The sequence below is a fragment of the Hypanus sabinus genome, chromosome 3 (genome assembly GCF_030144855.1).
Source record: "Hypanus sabinus isolate sHypSab1 chromosome 3, sHypSab1.hap1, whole genome shotgun sequence".
In the NCBI taxonomy this organism is placed as follows: domain Eukaryota; kingdom Metazoa; phylum Chordata; class Chondrichthyes; order Myliobatiformes; family Dasyatidae; genus Hypanus; species Hypanus sabinus.
The window spans coordinates 71,457,023-71,480,348 of NC_082708.1; the positions used below are offsets into that span (position 1 = coordinate 71,457,023).

The 23,326-nt window shown below is 39.6% G+C and overlaps 1 protein-coding gene across 5 annotated transcripts in view; it reads right to left on the reverse strand.

The window, feature by feature from the left end:
* mre11a (MRE11 homolog A, double strand break repair nuclease) overlaps positions 1 to 23,326 on the reverse strand; it is a 177,044-nt gene that overhangs the window by 26,099 nt on the left and 127,619 nt on the right. For all 5 annotated transcript variants that reach the window (XM_059964624.1, XM_059964626.1, XM_059964622.1 and 2 more), the window contains 5 exons: positions 14,933 to 15,036; positions 11,787 to 11,960; positions 6,213 to 6,275; positions 5,514 to 5,730; positions 1,226 to 1,330 (listed from right to left, as the gene is read on the reverse strand). In XM_059964624.1, the coding sequence (XP_059820607.1) occupies positions 1,226 to 1,330; positions 5,514 to 5,730; positions 6,213 to 6,275; positions 11,787 to 11,960; positions 14,933 to 15,036 (663 nt within the window). The remainder of the gene's footprint in view (positions 1 to 1,225; positions 1,331 to 5,513; positions 5,731 to 6,212; positions 6,276 to 11,786; positions 11,961 to 14,932; positions 15,037 to 23,326) is intronic.

Genomic DNA, 23,326 nt, shown 5'->3' on the forward strand with positions numbered 1-23,326 from the left:
TCAAATGTCTTCAGGAAAGTTTTCTTAATCAGTGCATAGAGCTCTAGAACTCCTATTAAGGAATGAGACAGGGAAGATGACAGAAACTTGCATAGGAGGACACTTCGCATCTAGTGATCATGATGCCATTAGCTTCAAGGTAATTAGGGAGAAGGATAGGTCTGGACCTCAAGTTGAGATTCTAAATTGGAGAACAGCCAATTTTGATGGTATCAGAAAGGATCTGGCAAGTGTGGATTGGGACAGCTTGATGTCTGGCAAAGGTTTACCGCACTTTGAAAGTGAAATTTTAGGAGTAGAGTTTGAGTAGAGTAGTAGTTTGCTCCTGTCAGAACGAAAGATCTTCATAAATCAATGTTTTGAGTACAGGAGTTGAAATGTTATGTTGAAATTATATAAGATGTTGGTGAGGCCAAATTTGGAGTATTGTATGCAGTTTTAGTCACCTACCTACAGGAAATATGTAAATAAGATTGAAAGAGTGCAGACAAAACTTACAAGGATGTTGCCAGGACTTGAGGAGCCGAATTATAGGGAAAGGTTGAATAGGTTAGGACTTTATTCCCTAGAGTGTAGAAGAATAAAGGGAGATTTGATAAAGGTTTACAAAATTACGAGTATAGATAAGGCAAATGCAAGCAAGCTTTTTCCAGAGGTTGGCTGAGACTAGAGGTCATGGGTTAAGGGTGAAAGGTGAAACGTTTAAGAGGAACACGAGGGGGAACTTTTTCACTCGGAAAGTTGTGAGTGTGTGGAATGGGCTGCAAGCAGAAGTAGTGGGTGTGGATTTAAAAAGAAATTTGGTTAGATACATGGATGGGAGGGGTGTTGGGGGCTATAGTCCAGGTGCAGGTCAATGAGATATTAATAGTTGGCATGGACTAGATGGGCTGAAGGGCCTGATTCTGTGTTATAGTGTTCTATGACTCTATGAGCCACATGGGTGAGAAAGGGCCGAATCCAAGGAACAAGGATCTTATGGTAACTGATTTTAAATTTACTTTCATTGGATTAGTTATTGCATATAATAACAATGTTATGTAAACATAATTAATATCATGTTATGTAATAGTATTATTTTATACCTTCTATAATGAAGATAATTACATTAGGAAAACAATGGAAAACAAAGAAAAAGCTTGGTATACAATAATTAGATATTGTACTCCAAATGAAATTTTTATACACAAGGCATCTTCAGTAACAGGATTACACTTTTGTCTACCTTCTGCGATTGGTACTTTTCTTGATTGTGTAACTACTGGGGCCTTGTATGCCTTGCTGCTGCTGGGGGCCTTTGATTCTTTGCTGGTTTCCCTTCCACTGCTTCCTAGTGAGTCATAAGAGAAAATCATGTTAGCTTTTAAATTTCAGATTATTATATCATAATCACAAAAGAATGTTGCGAACCCAGAGTAGCCCTAAATTATTTTACAAATGTACTTTGACAGCAGTTGTCAAACAAGACAAAGAATTGTTTTACTTGCATGATTGAGCACTTTGCATATCAAACTATAACTGAATATACTGTATATATAGTTGGCCAGTTAATCAAGTTACAATTCTTTTAAATGCAAACAATTCTGATTGCTTTGGAAAATAATTAATAATGAATCAACTAATTGAAAGAAAACATACACAGACAATAGAAGTTACAAAACAATCTGATGGTTAAATTTCAAGATAGGTGGGTGAGAGTGATGTTGGTCTGCTTCAGAAATCACTGCATATCTAGGATTTCACAGCACTTTTTCCAAAGGCACAAAGGATGAAGTGCATTCTCTATATATAAAAAAACTATGCACAGTGCTATTATGAGGCAGAAAGAAATATATTTATATGATTAAGACATAAAACATATATAACATTATTCATTATCATTGATATTTGAAGGCGGTACCATAAAAATTGGATCACATCAGTCAACTGTCATATGGATGTTAACACTGCTTAATGTGCAAATTGACTGTCTCTCAAAGAAAACTACAGTGCAAACCATTTTCTTCAATAAAACTTGTTTGAAATACTATTTTCCTTCTTCTGAAGTGTGAGAGCAAGAGATGTTTATACATGGCCATATGGACATGCTTAAAATTGGTAAGACATCAGATGCTGACAAAATTAGACATGGAGCTGATACAGAAAAAAGCCACAAAAGGTGGCTTATAATGTGAGAACTCTCTTCAGGCCTTCAAGTGGTATTGGAATCAGATCATGACTTGGAAAAAGTCTGCATTAATTTGAAAGTACATAGAACAATCCATACAGAACAGGCACAGGCCACACAGCCCACAATGCAAATTGAGACTGATCCATCTGTCCTGTACGTGGTCTACATCCCTCTGGTCACCACTGTCCATGTACCCATCTAAATGCCTCTTAAACAGTGCTATTTCATCTGCCTCTACCACCTCCCCTGGAAGGGCAATCCAGATATCCACTACACTCAGTGGAAGAAAAATTTGTCTCATTAACTTTTCTCCTGAAAGCTACATCTACCCCATCCGTTCCAACCCCAGGCACATTTTGGGAAACCTGATCACTTGGCTGTCCTCCCACCTGCATACAGGCAGAGGCTAAAGAGCACGGCTTTAGAGATCAGGACAACAAGTGGCGGTGTGGGGAATGCTTCAAGTCAGTGGACTGGGCCGTGTTCAAGGAATCATCTGTGGATCTGAATGAATACACCATGTCACAGACTTTATTAAAGCAGTTATAGACCAGTGGGTTCCCTCAAAATCATTCACCAGAAGCCCTGGATGAACGATGAGATCTGCAGTTTGCTGAGGGCCAGATCAGAGGCATTCAGGTCTGGTGACCCAGTAAGATGCACGAGGTCAAGGTACAATCTCCAGAAAGCCATCTCACGGGCAAAGTGGCGATTCCAGACCAAACTTGAATTACTGAAGGATGCTCAACAGTTGTGGCTGGGCTTGAATGCTATCACCTCTTACAAAGTGAAACCAAGTGACACAGGTGACAACGGAGCTTCTCTCCCAGGTGACCTCAATGCCTTCTATGCTCGCTTTGACCATCAAAACAAGGAGGAACCATCACAAACTCCCACAGCCCCCCGATGACCTTGTGAATCCTGTCTCTGAGGCCAGAGAGAGAACATCCTGCAAGAGGGTGAACACACTGAAAGCATCTCACCAAGATGGGGTATCTAGCCAAGTACTAAAAACCTGTGCTGATCAACTGGCTGGTGTGTTCACCAACAACTTTAACCTCTCACTTTGGCAGTCTGAGTACCCACCTGTTTCAAGCAGACTTCAATTACACCGGCGCCTAAGAATATAGCGACCTGCCTCGATAACTATCATCCAGTAGCATTAACATGTTCTTTGAGTGGTTGTTGATAAAATATATCCACTCCTGCCTGAGAAACAACTTGGATTTGCTCCAATTTTGCCTACTGGCACAACAGGTCCACAGCAGATGCCATTTCATTGGCTCTTCACTCAATCCTGAGCATCTGGACAATAAAGATGCATAGATGAGGATGCTCTTTATCCACGACAGCTCAGCATTCAGTACCATCATCCTCTTAAAGCTAATCAATAATCATCAAGACCTTGGCTTCAATGCCTTCTTGAGCAATTGGATGCTCAATTTCCTCACTTGCAGATCCTGGTCAGTTCAGATTGGCAACAATATCTCCTCCACAATATCCATCAGCATAGGTACACCACAAGGCTGTATGCTTAGCTCCCTCGCTCTACTCGCTTTATACTTCTGAGCGCAAGGCTAAGCACAGCTACAATGCCATATTTGTTTGCTGAGGACACCATCGTCATTGGCCAAATCAAAGGTGCTGACGAATCAGCATATAGGAGATAGACTGAAAATCTCACTGAGTGGTGCCACAACAACAACCTCTCACTCAATGTCAGCAAGACCAAGGAGCTGATGATTGACTTCAGGAGCAAGAAACCAGATGTTCATGAGCCAGTCCTCACCAGGGGAATCAGAAGTGAAGAGGGTCAGCTACTTCAGATTTCTGGGCCCAGCCATGACTGCAACTACAAAGAAAGCAAGGCTGCACATATACTTCCTTAGAGGTTCGCGAAGATTCAGCAAAACATCTAAAACTTTGACAAACTTCTGCAGATGTGTATTTTAGAGTATATTAACTGGTTGTACCATGGCCTGGTATGGAACACACCATCCACTATCCACTACATAATGAAGTGGATGTGGCCCAGTCCATCATGGGTAAACCCACTCCACCACTCAGCACATCTGCACGGAGCACTATCACAGGAAAGCAGCACCCATCATCAAGGAACCCCATCACCCAGGCCATGCTCTCTTCTTGCTGCTGCCATCAGGATGGTGGTACAGGAGCCTCAGGACCCACAGCACCAGGTTCAGGAACAGTTATTACCCCTCAACCATCAGGCTCTTGAAACAGTGGGGATAACTTCACTTGCCCCATCACCGAAATGTTCCCACAATTTATGGTTTCACTTTCAAGTACTCCTCATCTAATGTCCTCCGTATTTATTGCTTACTTATTATTTTTTTCTCTTGCATTTGCACTCTCTGTCTTTTGCGCGTCGGTTGTTTGTCCATCCCGTCGGGTGCTGTCTTTCATCGATTCTATTATGTTACTTGGATTTTCTGAGTATGCCCGCAAGAAAAAGCATCTCAGGTTGAACATGGTGAGATACATGTAATTCAATGATAAATTTACCTTGTCTGTTGTATATCGTCCCATCTTCGATATTTCCACCCCAGGGGAAAAACTCTTGACTCTCTACTCCACCTATGCCTCTCATAATTTTATACACTTCTGTCACAACACCTGTCAGTGTCCTACACTCCACAGAGAACAATCCAAGTGTATCCAGCCTTTCCTCCAATAGTCTCAAATCCAGATAACACCCTCATGAGTCTCTTCTGCAGCCTGTCCAAGTCCTCCACATTGTTCCTGTAGTGTGTGTGGCAACCAGAATGCTCCAAGTATGCCTAACCAAAGTTTTAGACAAATGCAACATGACTTCCTGACTGTTCTAATCAACACCCCAGTGATAAAGAAAATATGCCATATACCCTCTTCATTATCCAGTTTATGTGCTGCCACAATGGGGGAACATTGCACTTCCACCAGAATAATCATCTAGATCAGAAATCCTAATGGTCCAAATACTTAATGTACACTTTCTTTTTACATGAACCTCACAGACCAGAACCATGTTTAGCCTATTCATGGTTGCCCGAAAGCCTATTAAAATTCAGTGCTGCTTATATGCTACTAAAATGTAGTAAAGCAATTCCTAACATTTGGTCTGACTGATTATCTGAAGTGATTTTGATTACCTGAAGTGATACTGATTACCTGACTCAACCAGGTCACAGAGGAATTTCCTGAACATAACTTCACTTATTAATCTCTCTTAAGATGTTATGACAATGAGAACAGGAAGGTGCTTGGCGCTGTCAGCATGTTCTGGGGTCTGGCTTGGTGGACCAGCTGACCTTCGTTGGCAAAAAATGTAAACAACTCTTACTGCCCCCTCTTCCAGATCCTCCTCTTCCAGTGGAGGAACTCTGTTTTCTGGTGGTGCCCCTTCCACGACCTCTTCCTCGCCTGCTCGTAGATCCCAATACATTTTCATCAGAATCTACATTATCTTCAATATTCTCCATGTAATCCATGTCGTCATCACTACGAAATGATGAGATGCCTTTTTCTTCAACTCTATGTCCCCTAGTTCGAATGATTGCCTTTAAATAATGGAGGGAAAATACTGAATCAGAAAAACTATTTATTGCAATGGCACTAAGCAAGAATTAATCAACCAGGTTATGACAATTATGTTCAATTTACATTGAATTCAATTTGAAAATAGCTCAAAAAAAGTTGATTTCACAATTTGATATTTCCAATTAATGTGAAAGCAACTTTGATCACAAATTGAAACAAGATTCCACATTGTTAAAACTTTGACTTAATTGATTAAAAGTTTATTTAATGCCGTGACTTAGAAAGTAGCCCAGGTTGCTGGAGAATGTGGGAAGAGAACTTTGCATTATCCATGAATACACAGGCCAGCAACAGATCATTGTAAAAATTTGGATACATGCTGCAGCTTACCAAGAGAAAATCAGCCCAGCGAGTGATGCCACATTGCTCAAATTTAGAAGCAGGGAATGAGAAAGGCGCCAGATATATTGTTTGAAGGCTAGACAAAATATATAATACATACATTTTTAACCTCTTCATCCTCTTCTGCTGTATTATTTTTTCTCATTTCACGAAATTGCTTTACCTGAAAGTTAAATCGATCGGAGACAAATCAGCCTGTGTGATACATTACAAAAATGATCAAATCTATGCCTAGCCTAAAAACCAGTCCAGGTATTCTCCCAGTCAAGTATGATCTAGATGTTTAACTATTAACTTTAACCATGCAATTTCTAAATCATTTAAATCAACTTTATTTACTGATAGACTTCTAAACATTCTAATAAACTCTGTTCTCTCAGCATTGGAGAAACTGGATAAAACAGACAATGCTGTGGACAAAGTACAGAGACATTTTGAAGGGCAGAGGGGATGTAGGGGAAGGAAATAAAAATCAGAGTGACCTGGGAAGATCTGACCAGAGGAGAGAGGAACATGGAAATGACTGATGTGAAAAAGAGCAGAGCGGTCTACATTAACATTAAACAAGTTAGAGGAAGAGGCTGGGGAAAATCAGAAACAAAACTAGGAGGAACATGGAGATAAGAAGAAAACTCAACAAGAATGCATCAGTGGCAGTGGTGTCCAATTCCTGAGATACGGGCAGCCATTGGGATCATGCCCAAGTAGTTACAGGTCTAGGAACTCACCTCTCAAAGTGCACCAGCAGGCTAAACAGTTGCAACTGTACATCACATTCAAGCTTGAAAATGCCAACACCTGATGTACCTGCCGGCACAATGTCAGCACTGTTTTTTTTTGACAAGTCAGAAGAGAAAACCAAAACTCCACACAATTTTCCCTATAAAGAACTCAAAGACCAACAGATCAAAAACCACATATCACATGTGAAACCAGCCAATGTGGCACCTCTGGCATTTTGCCAGAAAGGTAATATTTCATGGGATTCCTTAATAGTGAAAGAAGACTGGCAATGAAATTACAATGGGTATCAAACTAAATTAGATCATATTACCACCTAATATCTATACTCTTTAAAGTCATCAGAAGTTGCATATTACCAATCAGAGTGAAAAATCTCCCTAAATTTGCCAGCATCCTCAGCATAATTCAATAGGCGATGCATTTACCAGCGTTCATTGTGACGGTAATGAGATGCACATCACAGTTTCAGCAAAATGGATTCAACCCTGTCCTCTAGTGCCATCTTTGTGGAGTCAGCACACTCCCCGTTTGAAAGTCTGGGCTTCTTCTAGAGCTCTAGTTTCTTCCCATATCCCACAGAAGGCCAACTTGACTGATTAATTAACAGGTTATAGGAGTAACAGAATCTGAGGGAATTTGATAGGAATAGGAGGGGCAATAAAATAGGATGTGTCACACTGGTGTAAACTGAATCTTATTGGGCTGAAGGACCTGTAACCTCGTTGACTATCTTTGATTCTAACAATAACCCAAACTAGAAAAATTTGGCAGACATCCTAACTCAATTTGACTCATACTGCTAACCTTCTACACACATTTTACTGCAAATTTTCAGAATCATTTGTACATTTTACCTAAAAATGAACCTAGCTCCTTAGGGACAGGAAGTAGGCAGGGTCTCTCTACAACTAAAGTGACTTCAGAATGGCATGCCTACAGAACTTGGAATGTCAGTCCTCTGTGTCGGTCTCAAATCAGAGCCTTTAAACAAACGGATTTATAGTTGTGGGTCAAACATAAAATGTGAAAGGAGACTGGGATTATTCCCAGTTGGATCCAAGTAACGCTGTAGATCAGATAAGGTGATCTTTCTGGGGTAAAATTCAACTGGATATTGCTCTTTTGCAGTTTTTTTTTCTGTTAATCACTACATAATGTAATATTTATATCTAACAACTGCTCTAATATCTTGAAAAACATTTTAAAAGGTCACGAGCAAAAGGACTGTTTTACCGGTTACAAAGCGCACTTGCCACTTGCACCATCTACTGGTACAGTCAGGTTACTACAACCTCTCATTGATTATTCTCCGTGAAACTGAGCAATATTGGTATATATAGCTACCTGATCACAGATACCATACTTGATTCTTATCCTGTCTTTATTCAAAATCTACTTAACTAACTGTGCACCAGACAGACTGGACAGTAACCAGGAACTGGAGGCACCACCAATCTTAGATCCAAGTAATTTATTTTAGAGTATTTAGAAAGCTAAAGGCATCGTTTCTTCTATTGCCATCAACTTACAAAAAATTAAGCTGAAAATTATTAGTTTTCCAATCATATATCTTTGATGTAGAGCTATTCCCATGTTGCTATGGCTCTTGTCTCCACTCCATATGACAGAAGGGTTATAAACTCGAGCATTTCTTCTGCAAAACTTTCTGAGACATCCATAATCAGACTGCAGGATCATTTTGTGTTTCAAATCCTCTTACAAAACTGATCACTAATCCAGGATCATGTTGGTAGCAAAAGTAAACCCAACTTGATTTAATTCATTTCAAACTGCAGTCTTAAATGCCTCTCTCTCTCTCAACTGACATGAACCTACTGCCTTATTATTGCAATAGACAGTATCCATTTAGTTATCTCTGCTGTTATTCCCACCAAGCTAAATCTCCAAGGCTTCCCATCCTATTTCTTAAGTGTTTTCTGCTTCCTTCTTATATAAATTCATTTTCTCTTTTAAGCTGATGATATCCTTGGGACACTGCTACTTTACAGTGTTCCAGACAAGGTTTCACGAATGCCCTATACAAATGAAGCACATCCTCCCTACTTTTGTATTCAAGTCCCCAGCAATAAACAGTAACAATTTGTTAGTTTTCCAAATTTTATGTGGTACCTGCATACTCACCCATTGTGAATTATACACTAGAATCAGAAATCCTTCTGCACCTCAGAGTATTATCATTAGCTACATTTTCAAAAAAATAATTCCTGCAAAAAAAGCTGGAGCTTCACATTTTTCCACTTGTTAAAGATTTTCTGGAGCCAATCATAAAACAATCTGGATTGCAACTAGTCTGGTATTTTGAACTGCTGCACAATCAGTTAATGTGCTCTTCTGGGCTTGAGAGAGGAAAGTTATCAAAATTAAATAAGGGCAATTGTATGGGCATCAAAATATCTAAAACTGAACTGAACAATTAATTTAAGGGATCAGTGAATTTCCTTGAAATGGCAAAGGGTCTTTCAGGACACACAGAACATAAATAGTCCAACAGGAAAGATAATTCCATGGGACGACCCATCATATGGTGTTAGGTCTGACATGGAAATACCAATGTCCTTGAACAGAAAATCCTACAAAAAGTAGTGGACTCAGCTTAGTCTATCATGGGTGAAGCCCTCCCCACGATTGAGCACATCCACACAAAGCACTGTCACGGGAAAGCAGCGTTCATCGTCTGGGACCCCCACCACCCAGCCTATGCTCTCTTCTCACTGCTGCCATCAGGAAGGTGGTACAGGAGCCTCAGGACTCACACCACCAGGTTCAGGGCCAGTTATTACCCCTCTACCATCAGGCTGTTGAATCAAAAGGTTCAACTTGCCCCATTACTAAACTGTTCCCACAACTTACGGGCTCAGTTTCAATAACTCTTCTCTCATGGTCTCAATATCTATTGCTTATTTATTCTTTTTTTTACTTTTGTATCTGCACAGTTTGTTGTCTTTTGCACATAAGGTTATTTGTCTGCCTATTGGGTGTGGTCTTTCATTGGTTCTATTATGGTTCTTGGATTTACTGAGAATGCCCGCAAGAAAATGAATTTCAAGGTTGTATATGGTAATATATATGTATTTTGATAATAAATTTCTTTGAACTTTGAAGTAGCATCAAGCTTAAAAGAAATGTGACTGGGTAAAATGAGACAGTGGATCAAAAGATCGGAAGGAATACAAACTGACTATAATAGTGAAGAAAAGAATTAAGAATATGAGATAAATCTAGCCTTAAATACAACACAGACAGTAAAAGTTTTTATTGATCTTAAAATTATGTTTAATCCTATAGAGAATCAGAATGAAAAATTAATAATGAACAACAAGGAGATGGCAGATGAATTAAAAGGGTATTTTAAAGTAAAAGTTTCAAAGTAACATCCCAGAAGTAGCAAGGAAAAGGAAGACAGGTAGGCTGTTCAGAAAATTTAAATCAGAGTAGCACTAAGCAACAACTGCAGTAATCTTCACGAATATCTCTTCTCTGTACCTCTGTATCTCTCTTATCTACTCAACTCTTGGCAGAGTAGATTCAGACATAGCTTCCATTCACAATCTATTACCTCCAGAGGGTCAACAAACCTTTATACCTCTGCGCCACACATCCCAAATTCACCAGGGATCCGCCTTTTGACCACTTCTCTTCATCTGCAGACAAGTCAGCTTCCACTTTCAAAATGAAGACGGCATGCTCTACTCTCCCAAGTCCCCTATCCTTGCCTGCCCAACATTCTGTCGCGCATTTCTTTTGAACTTACAGTCCTTTAACATCTTGGACTATTTTTACTGTGCCCATAGTCTGTTTTTTTTTAATCAATTATACTATTGTTTGCATTGTTGTAACTATATGTGGTAATTATGTGGTTTTGTGCAGGTCTTGTAGCTTTAGTTTTTGGTCTTGTTCTTGTCTGGTGGATTTGGAGCTCCTTTCCGGGGAATGTGCTAGATGGTAGCACGATATTAATACGCAGCAGCCTCTCCGGAGTCTGGATTGGGGATTGCAAAACGTTACGTGGATTTTCTGGTGTAGTCTGTTTTGTCATATGCTTTTGTGATATCATTCTGGGGGAACGTTGTCTCATTTTTTAACTGCATTGCATTTGTGGTTTCTAAATGACAATAAACTAAATCTGAATCTGAATCATATATTTTACAAACTACTGGCTCCTTCTACAAAGAGAGAGAATTTTGAACAATTAAAACCAATGCACCTTGTCACAATGCTACAATAACATCCAAGTAAAAATTCATGGCATAGAGAGGCATAAAATCTGCAGAGTTTATTTTTCTCAAAAACAGTCTCAGGCTCATGCTGTTTGCAACCACAGCATTCATTGTAAACCTTACTTCAAACTCCATATTCTCTAATATAAGTTACATATAGTTTCATAGCCTTCCACATCCCTAACTTTGCTTTATTGTATTTTCTGCAGAAAGCTGGAACATACCATTTTCAAATCTATTCATGCTCTTAACTCATTTCTTCATTGTCTTCCAATGGCTTCTTATCACCAAAGACTCACATTCATTGGATTCATACGTATTTGATCTTCTGAACCATTCCGTTGGATTGGATTACAGATGTTACACTCCTTTCTCAGTCTTCTTTCCTCACCAATATGGCCTATTTCCCAGCTTTTTCACTTTCACCACCATTGGCAGCTATGTCTTCAGCTTCCTCGACTGTAAACAGTGGAATTCTCTTCCTAAACTTCTTCGTAGCCCTCACTTTCTGTAAGACCCAGATTAATAACACAACATTCCACTGAACAAGATGTTGCTGATTTTCTGTGATTTGGGTTACATTTAGTTCACTTATGTTTACTTTGGGATATTTGTCTAATTTGTTGCGCTAACTAATGCAAATCAGCACTTTCTAGTGCAGATAGTAATGGTAAAGCAATAGGACTACTTACTACTTCATCAATTTTCTCCTCGATACCGTCAATATGCCGCTCTTTCAAAAACTGTTGAGTCTTTTCCAATTGTAATTTTACGATTATGTCAATAGCATCTTTTTCTTCCTTGTCAACAAACTCTTGCACTGCTTCACCCATGCTCCTTTCCGTTAGCAGTGACAATTGAATACTCTGCAGTGGAGAAAGGGTAACGTAAAGATAAATTTAAAGTTAAAAAAAAAACAAACAGAATTAGGCTTATTATCACTGACATAAGTCATGGAATTCGTTGTCTTGCAACAACTTTTATGATTAGAACTGAGACAGAGGAAAATGCTGCACAAAGAAACAAATGAACACGATTTTTGTGAACTTCTGGAAATAGACAAGTGAAAGTTTAAAAAAACAATTGAAGAGAAACTTCAAATTGCTCTACATTACTTGTCTATACCTCACATAAATTAGAAAAGCTGCATTCTGTGGACCAAAATGCAGCACAGAAACTTTAAGCAGTTGGATAAGTAAGCTTGCTCCAAAATGCTGCCATACCATGGGATAAAGTACATTTTGGTGACAGTCAGGTACTCCAGTTAATAAACGTGGAAACAATTCAGAAACAAGCCCTGAATGTTCAAATGATTAGCCCTTCTAAGAGATGGTCTAGAACATAACTTCACAGGAATTGCTGGGATTCAGTTTTTTTTTAAACCCAGCAATGCTCATAACATTGTCTTTGGCTTTTGGGATTCAACATATAGATACATCCCGGCAGCCTGTATTAATGTGGGTAAGGAGGAGCCTGAGCCAAATATCATTTTCAATTGAGGCTAGGAGGAGTTTACTTTGAAAGACATCAGCATCACTGAAAAGTGTCATATCTGACCTCAATGGTTCAAATAGAAATCTCACACCCTTCATCTGTATGGATTTTCTGAGAAACAAGAGCCTACATATTAACTCCTCTGTGCAGAGTGCCTGAGCCAATTTTGTGAGAGCTCCACAGATGATAGACTGACACCAGAGTCCCAGGATGTATTTTTGCAGAATAAGCCTTGAAGTGGAAATTTGCTTGTTCATCAATAATCCCCCACCATTGCAAAGAAAGAACATCACAAAGGGAGAGAGGAAAGCATGAATGTGTAGCAATTAACTTGCTGCCTCAAGTTCGATCCTGACCAGAGATGATATGTGGAGCTTGCATGTTCTCCCTGTGAGAGGTTTTATCAGCTGCTCCAATTTGTTCCCATTTCCCAAAGACATGCTGGAAAAATCAACTGGCTATAGTAAAATATCCCTTGATATATTTGTGGCGAGAAGAGTTGAGGAAGATTTAAGAGACATGTGAGAGCAACAGGGAAATAAGGAAAGTGAGTGAGACTAATGAGACTATTCTATTGGAAACTAACATAAATGTAATTAAAACAATAACCTTTCCCCGTGTTGTGGTAAGTGATGGGGTACATATTGGAGAGGAGAAGGATGAGGTGCCTCACAGGGGAAAAGGGGATACTCAGGGAAATGACAAAGAGATGCAGAAGTATAAAAGGGAGAAAGCGATTAGGGATAAGGAGAGAAGACCTCAGGTGCACAGCTTAGAGGCAATCAGTGAATATTATTGTAGGCAGAGTGATACCAGATGGATGAGTGAGGGTAAGGAAGAAAAGGGATGAAATGAGGCAAGGGGGCATCAGTCAAGAAGATGGCCAAGGGTGAATGGAAAGACAGGTGGGTATCTCTAACTCCCCAGCATTGGCCCAGAAGAAACGATACCTTGTAAATAACGCTGATGCAGCCCACAACACTCTAAAGACTGCTTTAATATGCAAATCCCAAATCTCGTGTCATTTTTATGAGTCTATCACACTCAAGTTAAATAATGCTGCACAGCATTTCATGTATTGTGTACATCCAAGAATACCCATATGTAAGTAAAAGGATTGGCCTTCCTTTGCATATCAGCCACACCCGTATTAAGTACCCGATTACATTGCATATGAAAGCACTGCTGTAAGAATCAAATCTTTGTGCTGTTGTTAAAGATTTGATATGTGTTTTTGTAACTTACATGATAGGATTGATAATATGCAGTGAAAACTTTATATTAAATGTGAAATGAAACAGCATATTGCCAAATATATTTAAGGCAGCTGTAGTATTCTAGTGGATTGCTCTAATACAAAGGTAGTTGATCACCTGTCCTACCAATTGGCACGTAATTGCTCTACAAGCTAAGAATATGGAGGGTAATGCTAGTTATAGCCAATCAGTGTTAGATTGTCAAATACTATCAAGGTTGACGTGATGGAGAAGAAATAAAGAAAAAAAATGACAGCTCTCTATGATGCTCGAAGTCTATTTAATACAACCAAAATGCTGAACTCTGAATCCTTTGCCCCATTTTTTTTCACCAAAAACACACAAATTAAATAGAATGCACCGAGGACACAGATGAATTGACAACATTTCCCAGTCATCTCCAAAAAAAAAACCTCACCATAAAAATCTAGCAATATTCTTGGAAAGGAACTTATACTGAATCCTGCTACTGTAATGCTTAAAAATGCTGATTATACATGTTAAAATAGTTGAAACACCACACAATTTCAAAACTAGTTTCAAACCATTAATTTTAAAATACTAATGCAGGAAAATAACAATGCACATACATAAAACTGAGTTTTTGGGTAAAGATTTTAAATAGTAACAGCTTGGTACATCTCTAGAAGTTCACGAATGGACTATGTAACAGCAAAAAAAAACCTTCACAAATCCATGACAGCAGCTGCAGAATTTGAAGACAACGTATTAATATAGAAGAAATTGATGAAAAGCAGCCTATAGTATTTGTATCTATATTGTTCTTGCTCTTTTCACAGAAAATTGGTTTTTCATCACCTTTACATGTATCTAAAACAATTGAACAAAAACAAGGTAATTTCACAAGCATTAACTGCAAAAGGCCATCAACAGAAAATGGATTTTTAAAAAAATCAGTGGGATTAACTTCAATCATTTTAAAATAGACTATTATTTAAGGCAGATATATAAAACTAAATCTCAGGGATCCACTTAGTGAAATTCAAAAATGTTTTTTAAACATTCTATAACTTTTGCTATGAAGATATATTTATAATTGACAGAGTTTCAAAATGATATTAACTTACTTTTTCCGCCGTCTCAAAATACTGTTTGACTAGGTCCTCCACTCTTAATGTCATCCCTTCTAAAGATGTATTTGTAATTCTCTCAAAATTAATCTCTGTATCTGCTGTAATATCAAAATAAAGCATTGTCAAACACCATTACTCTCTTTCTATGAATTGTTCTCCATAAAACAAAGCCACTACCTTGAGATGAAAAAACACTTAAGACTACAACTAATTTCACGCCAAATAAAACAATGATAATAAATCTGATTAACTGTAATTAAGATAACTGCAAAGCTACATTATTTAAGGATGAGTAACATAGCAATGTCAGATAAAGAAAAGATGAGCAACTAACTGCAGACTATTTGAAATTATTGCCCAGTTCATGCTGTTTCATTGTTTATTTCATATGATCAACACCCAACCTTTCATCTCTTTTCTTTTCAATTGTGGTATTTCTCTATGAAATACAAGATCTTCTGGTAAGATGGCAGTGTGTTTGAATGCAGCAGCCTCTCGGGGGCCAACTGAAGATGCACTTTTCTTTTTGAAATATATTTTTTTAGTCTAATCATTAAACTATACTGCACTCCAAGAACAACGGGTACAGTGGATGGACTGGGAGAGGGCGATGCTGGCCGACAGGCCAGGAGAAGGCAAAGCTGGCCGACGGGCAAGAGAAGGCTTCATGGGAGCTGACCTGATGCAGATCGTGTTGCTGCTGCCTGCTACTCTAAGACATCGAAGTTTGTGCACGAAAGTAGCGTGCAGCGTAACCGTGACTGTCTTGGGTGTTTCTCTTGCAATTGCAAGACCCTGTTGGACGTTGATAATGTGAGATGCTGCAGACCTGTTTCCCTTGTTTGGTGGCTAGACAGACAACGAGGCATAGCATTGCCTAGGTTGTAGCGAGGACAAGGCCTTAAGCACGCTTGCCTGTTGCTGAAAACCAGGTGAGACGACACTTGAGGCGGTATGGCATGGAGTCTGTGTTCAGGTGGGAGATGGCCTCTCCTGATGGTGTTGCCCTCCAGTGTTCAACTGGTGGAAGGACAGGCTGGATTGCCAGAAGCTGTACCGTCAATTTGCATATCACTTAGGAACTTGGACCATGCATGTGTTTTCTTATGTAATGATATGTGTTTGTTTTCTCTCTCACTATTTTGAAAATACGTTAGGCACTTGGGCACCAGAGGAACACTGTCTCAGTCGACAGTATCCATGTATGATAATAAAACTTGATCTGATTTGAGTGTTAACATTTTCCAATCTATCTTCTCATCATCGAAAATTAAATATCACAACTATCCCTCCTGAAGTTTGAATATCCAAAGACTGTAAAACTATTAGACTAAGTGTTACATTTTTCTTGCTTTTCAATCTCAATGTACTGCTTCCCACTCTATTTCACTTTTGATAACTTGACATTGAATTAATCTCATTTCTTAAGTTTATTTCCATCTCATTCTGCTTCATAATTTAAAATTACCTATTGTTAACTTTGCAGAGGTGTCCAAAAAGCCAAATATATTAATACAAGTAGGAAAGATGCCTTGTGTATTATGTTCCTGTTCAGCAGATGCTTAAAAACAATGTACAAAGCTCCAAGACATGACACAATCAGCATGGTGCCAGACAGAAACCAGCAGGCTTTACTCAACAGCAAGCTGTCAAGATAACAACATAACTTGAACCAAGTGCAAATCTTCATGCTGCCAGTATGAGCCAAAGCATTCATCTTCAAGCCTGAAATTGGTAATACATTCTACAGCGCAAACCCTTAATTTTTTTTTTAATTCTTCCAATTGCTAACATATGGATGTCCAAGAATTAAATCAATAAAAGTAGGAAACTATTAAAATCAAGAGATGCAGACTCTGGTTAATTCAAATAAAAACATAAAATTCAAGAAACGTTTCAGCAAATTAGGCAACATCTGTGGAAAGAGAAACTTAATAGCTCAGGACTGAAAGCTAGAAACTAGAAAACAAGTTAGTTTTCAGTAGCAGAGGAAGTAGGAACGGGATATATAGAACAAAGAGAATATCTCCGATAGGATGAAATCAAATGTATTAATGTCAAACTGGATTAGAAGTTAGGATCAGAATATGCTTCTTGTGTAAAATTTGCTAACTCAGCTACTCACAGCATACCAATCAAAATATTGACTGACAAAAATGGCCAGTTCCAACACCTTAAGTTGGAGAATTTGATATTGGGCCAGAATGTGCTCTGACAGAAGATGAGGTGTTGCTCCTCAATGTAACAGTGCAGGAAGCCAGAGACAGAGGTGAGAGTAGGAGTGGATGGAGAACTAAAGTGACAGGGAAATAGAATCTTCCGGAAACTCATTGTCTACACTTGAGAAAGCAAATGAAAGTGCTCTCCAAAATGATCACCAATCTACTTTGGAGAGGTCATACGCAAAGGACACCACAATGAGAGCACCAATTGCAGTAAATTAGACATATTATCAAGATTAATTTTGCAATTTGATTACAAGAAGTCATTACGAGCATTAAAGTGACGCACCCAATGCTGATAAAGGAAAATACAAAAAACATCAATCTCTTACAAGTGACTAGCAATCCTAAAGCCTAACTTCAAAACCCAACACAACGGTTTAAAAATTGGGATTTGATGAAAGAACAAACTAGATAAATTGGTATCAGTAAAAGTGTTACTTAATCAGAACACATTCCATTCAACCTGGTACCCTTGTCACGTGACTGGGGTTGAAGCTATACTGGACTTGAGTTAATGGTCTTGTGATGGTGGAGTGATGTCATTTTCCTGCCAGTAGAGATCATGTGACAGGTTGTTTTTTTTTTACACACAGGTTATAAAAGGAAGACCCCACCCTGTGAGGGGGGGTAGTTCGTGGCTGGATTTGCCAAGTTGACTTCATGCCACTGCGTGATTTAATGTGATGATGCAGTTTAGTTGAAAGATGAAGTTTTACCTAACGCCTAAAGTTTAAAAGATCATTGCCAGCAGTTTCTTTACAATACTGCTAGTTTGAGAATCAGTGGAGAGTGAAGATCAGAGTTCGGGAGTTAAAGATAGAGGAGAATCTATTTCGACGGTGAAATGGGTTCGACCTTATTTAATCCTTGTTGAGAAGCAATTCGTTGACTGTTCTCGTGTTAAACTCTGCGAGATAGCAGAAGATTGAGGACAGTGTGATAAAGGAAAGGTCAGTGCCTTTAAGCCGTTTCGTTTCGTAAATTCTTCGTGGGAAGTTCGACGTCGGGGATCAAAGCAAAACGACGTGAAAGAGAATTTAAATCATCTTATAAAGTCTCTCCTTTTAAATGGACTGTGAGCATTTCGAACTTTTGGCAATACTACTTTAAAGAACTGTTTGAGCAACATCGCTTTAAGAACTGTTTAAGCTGCCGCACAGCAACTGTTTCCGGTTACATTAGTGTTTGTTTTCAGTGTTTAATAAGCGTGTTGCTTGTTATATAAACCCTTGCGAACTCATATATTTATTGTTGCCTGAATACATAACAAACCCAATCAACAGTTACTAAGGTAAGCAGTCATGGCACTTATTGCCAAATCTGTCCATCAAGTCTCAGTGAAATGCCACGTTATCTTAGTTTTATTGTTGAGATCTAGAAAACTTAAACTCAATTCCTCAATGAAGTGTCTTAATATTGTTGATCGAGCAACTAACAACTGAAATTGCCATAACATGTATTCAAAAGCAGATTACTATACAACCCAATTCATTTGGATTAAATACAGTCAGTGGATTCATGCGAATTTTTTGAAATAGAACATAGAAATTTACAGCACACTCCAGGCCCTTCGGCCCACAATGCTGTGACAACCACGTAACTTACTCCAGAAACTGCCTAGAATTAACCTACTGCATAGCACCTCCATTTTTCTAAGCTCAATGTACCTATCCAGTGTACACAGGGTCTTTTAAAAGACCCTATTGTATCCGCCTCCACCACCATTGCTGGCAGTGCATTCCACGCACCCACCACTCTCTGTGTGAAAAACTTACCACTGACATCCCCTCTGTACCTACTTCCAAACAGCTTAAAACTATGCCCCCTTGTGTTAGCCATTTCAGCCCTAGGAGAAAGCTTCTGGCTATCCACACAATCAATGTCTCTCATCATCTTGTACAACTCTATTTAAAGTCACCTCTCATCCTCTGTCGCCTCAAGGTGAAAAGGCCAAATTCACTATATTGACTCATTTAGTTTTAAGCCTCTAAACTATTCCCAAACTCCTCCACTAACAGAAATATGAACTTCTCCTAAAAGTCTCAGAGAAGATTCTGCAACCTGATTGGATAAGATTCTTCACCTTGACCAGAGAACATATGGTGCCTTGTAAAAGTATTCTGCCTTCAACCATTTGTTCACATAAATGAGCATTACAATCAGAGATTTTGATAAATTTAACTGAGAGCTGTTATTTGTGAATCACATGCTCCCCCTCACCACAGCAGAGCCCAAAAAACAAGGAAAAGAGTAAAGCATGAAAAATCAAAAATTCAAAAACTGAGATGTCAACAGTTCAAAAGTATTCACCCCAACTTAGCTCAGTACATAGTTGAACCACCTCTCACAGCTATTACAGTCAATAGTATTTTTTGGATAAGTCTCTATTAGCTTCGCACAATGTGATTAAGCAAGATTTGCCATTCCTCCCTGCAAAACTGCTCAAGCTGTGCCAGGTTAGTTGAACAGCAGCACTGGACAGCAATCTTCAGACCTTTCGAGATATGTTTGATCGGGTTAAGGTCAGGACACTCAAGGACATCAATTTTCTTCATCTGAAGCCACTCCGTGGTTGTTCTGGCAGTGTGCTTTGGGTCATTGTCCTGCCGAAAGATGAACTTCCTTCCCAGTTTAAGCTTTCTGGCAGAGGCTAGCAGGTTTTTATCCAGGATCTCCGTATTTAGCAGCAGTCATCTTCCCATCAATGGTGAAAAGCATCCCCATAGCATCTACTTCCACCATACTTATAGTAGGGATGGTGTTATCTGGCTGATGCGCTATATTAGATTTATGTCACATATACCACTTAATGGTGAGACCAGAATGTGCCACTGTAGTCTCATCCAATCACAATAACTATTTCCACATCTTTACAACATCTTCTAAATTACGCTTTGCAAAGTCTTTACAGGCAAGGATATGCGTTTAATTTAAAGTCAGGGCCTACCCTTTGCCACTTTTCCATAAATACCTTTTTGTGCAAGGTCTTTAGAGATCTCCAGTCACAGCCGTTGACTTCTGCAGCTCACTCAGAGTGACTGTTAGCATCACAGTAGCCACTCTTACATCTGCAATTCTTCTCCAGCAACTCAGTTTAGAGGGGTGGCTTGACCAAGGCACTATGACTGTAATTTCACATTTTTTCCATGATGGATTGCACTGAGCTCTAAGGTATGTTCAGTGCCTTTGAAAGGGTCTAGTACCCTTCCCCAGATTTATGCTTCTCTATAATCATTTCCCCAACTAGTCTTAGAAACATAGAAAACCTACAGCACAAAATAGGCCCTTCAGGCCACAATACTGTGCCAAACATGTACTTAATTTAGAAATTACCTCAGGTTACCCATAGCCCTCTTTCTTCGAAGCTCCATGTACCTATCTAGGAGCCTCTTGAAAGACCCTATCGTATCTGCCTCCACCACCATCGCTGGCAGCCCGTTCCACGCACACACCACTCTCTGGAGTAAAAAACTTACCCCTGACATCTCCTCTGTACCTACTTCCAAGCACCTTAAAACTATGCCCTCTCGTGTTAGCCATTTCAGCCCTGGGAAACTATCCACACGATGAATGCCTCTCATCATCTTATATACCTCTATCAGGTCACCTCTCATCCTCTGTCACTCCCAAGGAGAAAAGGATGAGTTCACTCAACCTATTCTCATAGGGCATGCTCCTCAATCCAGGTAACATCCCTGTAAATCTCCTCTGCATCCTTTTTATAGTTTCCACATCCTCCTTGTCGTGAGGCGACCAGAATTGAGCACAATACTCCAAGTGGGGTCTGACCGAGGTACTAAATAGCTGTAACATTACCTCTCAGCTCTTGAACTCAATCTCACGGTTGATGAAAGCCAATGCACCGTATGCCTTCTTAACCACACAGTCAACCTGCGCAGCAGCTTTGAGTGTCCTGTGGTCTCAAACACTAAGAACCAAGGTTGCAAGTTTACCAGGATGCTGCCTGGTTTAGAGAGTGTGTGCTATGAGGAGAGGCTGGACAAGCTTGGGTTGTTTTCTCTGGTGTGGTGGAGGCTGAGGGGAGATCTGATAGAGGTTTATTAACCCAGATTCCCAGCATCTGCAGTCTCATATCTACACTTCACATTTGGCCAGGTGAAGCTCTATCTGCCATACTTTTGCAACTGATCCATATCCCACTATATTCTTTGCCATTATTTTACAATATCCACACCACCACCAAGCTTTGCGTCTTCTGCATACTTACTAACCCACCCATTTACTTTCCATCTATTTCATTTATATACCACAAACAGCTGCAGTTGTGGTACAGATTTTTGCAAAATGCCACCTATCACAGATCTCCAGCCAGAATAAGATTTATCAACCACTACATTCTGTCTCTACGGGCAAGCCAATTCTGAATGCAAATAGTCAATTAGCCATGGATCCCATGCACCTTAGTGTTTTGGATAATCTCCATCAGGGGCATTGTCAAATGCTTTACTGAAATTCACAGAGACGACATCCACTGCTCTACCTTCAATCACCTTTGACACTTGCTCAAAAAATTCAATCAAGTTAGTAATACATGTTATGAATGTGCCACAACTCTGAGGGGCAGAAGGGTACAAAGTAGCCCCCTCTTTTTTGAGAATCACAAGATCGCTATTAATTCGGGTCTGGGACCCAGGAAACGAGAGAGAGACGTCCAGAATACACAGGGTTTGGAATGTGTCCTGGCCTCAGCGAGACGGAACCATTGATAACAGCTATTGTCTCTTGGAGACGGAATTCTGTATTGAGTACTGTACTATTCATTGAAGCCCCTCAGGGGATGACCAGGGTGGGCTGGTTGAGGGATTGCATCATCCCAACCTGACTGACATCTGAGACCCTGTGAGTAAGGATAAAAGAGGGTCTGGGGAACAACCCCTTTAGACGCACCTGGAAAAACACTAGAAATCCCCTGACAGCGTTTAATAGCGACAGCCGGTGAAGGGGCTCGCGTGCGTCCTTTTCCCTTGCCTGGGAATTGGCGGGCTCACCACGGAAGAACGACTTAGCTAAAGGAGAGGCCACAAGTGACCAGCCACACCAACGGAACTCTCGAAGGATCGAAATCATAAAAAGGAAAAGCTGGCAAGTTTCTAAAAATCTCTCTCTTGACTCCAACCAAAGGCTGCAGCCTGAATGAACTGAGTGACTTTTATATTTCCATCGGACATTATCCCCTAGACAATGATAGAACTTATTTCTTATTGATTATTATTATACCCACACTTTTAGATTTAGTATTGACGACGTATATTATCTGTATGTTTGCATTGATATTATTTTTGTGTATTTTTACTAATAAATACTGTTAAAAATAGTACCATCAGACCTCAACGGACCTCTCTATCTTTGCGGGTAAGTGACCCGGTTACGGGGTTCATAACATACATTACATGCCATTCTGAATGTCCCTGACTATGCATGAGCTATGAGGAGAAGTTGGACAAACTTGGACATTGTTTTCCAATTGCTCATTAACCCTATCCCTAAGAATCTTCGCCAGTAACTTCCCTGTCACTCACGTGACACTATAGTCTATAGTTTCTGGGATTAACCGTATTTCCCCTCTTGAATAGAAGAACAATATTAGCTACTTGCTAGTTCTCCAGGACCTTGCCTGTGGCTAAGCAGGCCAAAGAAATTTGTCAAGACACCAGCATTTTCATGTCTTAGCTCTCTCAATGACCCATCAAATATCCATATTATATCCCACCAAACCCTGGGGGTTTATCTACCTTAATGTTCTTTAAGAGACCACACACTACCTCCTTCTTTATCTGGAAATGCCCTAGCAAATTAACATGCACCACATTGATCTTCCTTTCCTCCTTACCCTTCCCTTTGGGGTGACCTTTTAGAAATTTATACAACCACAGGAGCATAGACAAGGCAAATAGTCACAGCCTTTTTCCCAAAATAAGGAAGTCTAAATTTAAAGGGCAGAGGTTTAAGGTGAGAAGGAAAAGATTTAAAGGAGACCAAAGAGGCAAGCTCTTCCACACTGAGAGCGGCAGACCAAGCCGCCAGATAAAGTGGCAAGTGCAAGTACGATTAAAACATTTAAAAGACTACTTGGACAGATTTATGGATAGGACAATTTCAGAGGAATATAAGCCAAAAGCAGGCAACTGGGACTAGCTCAGAA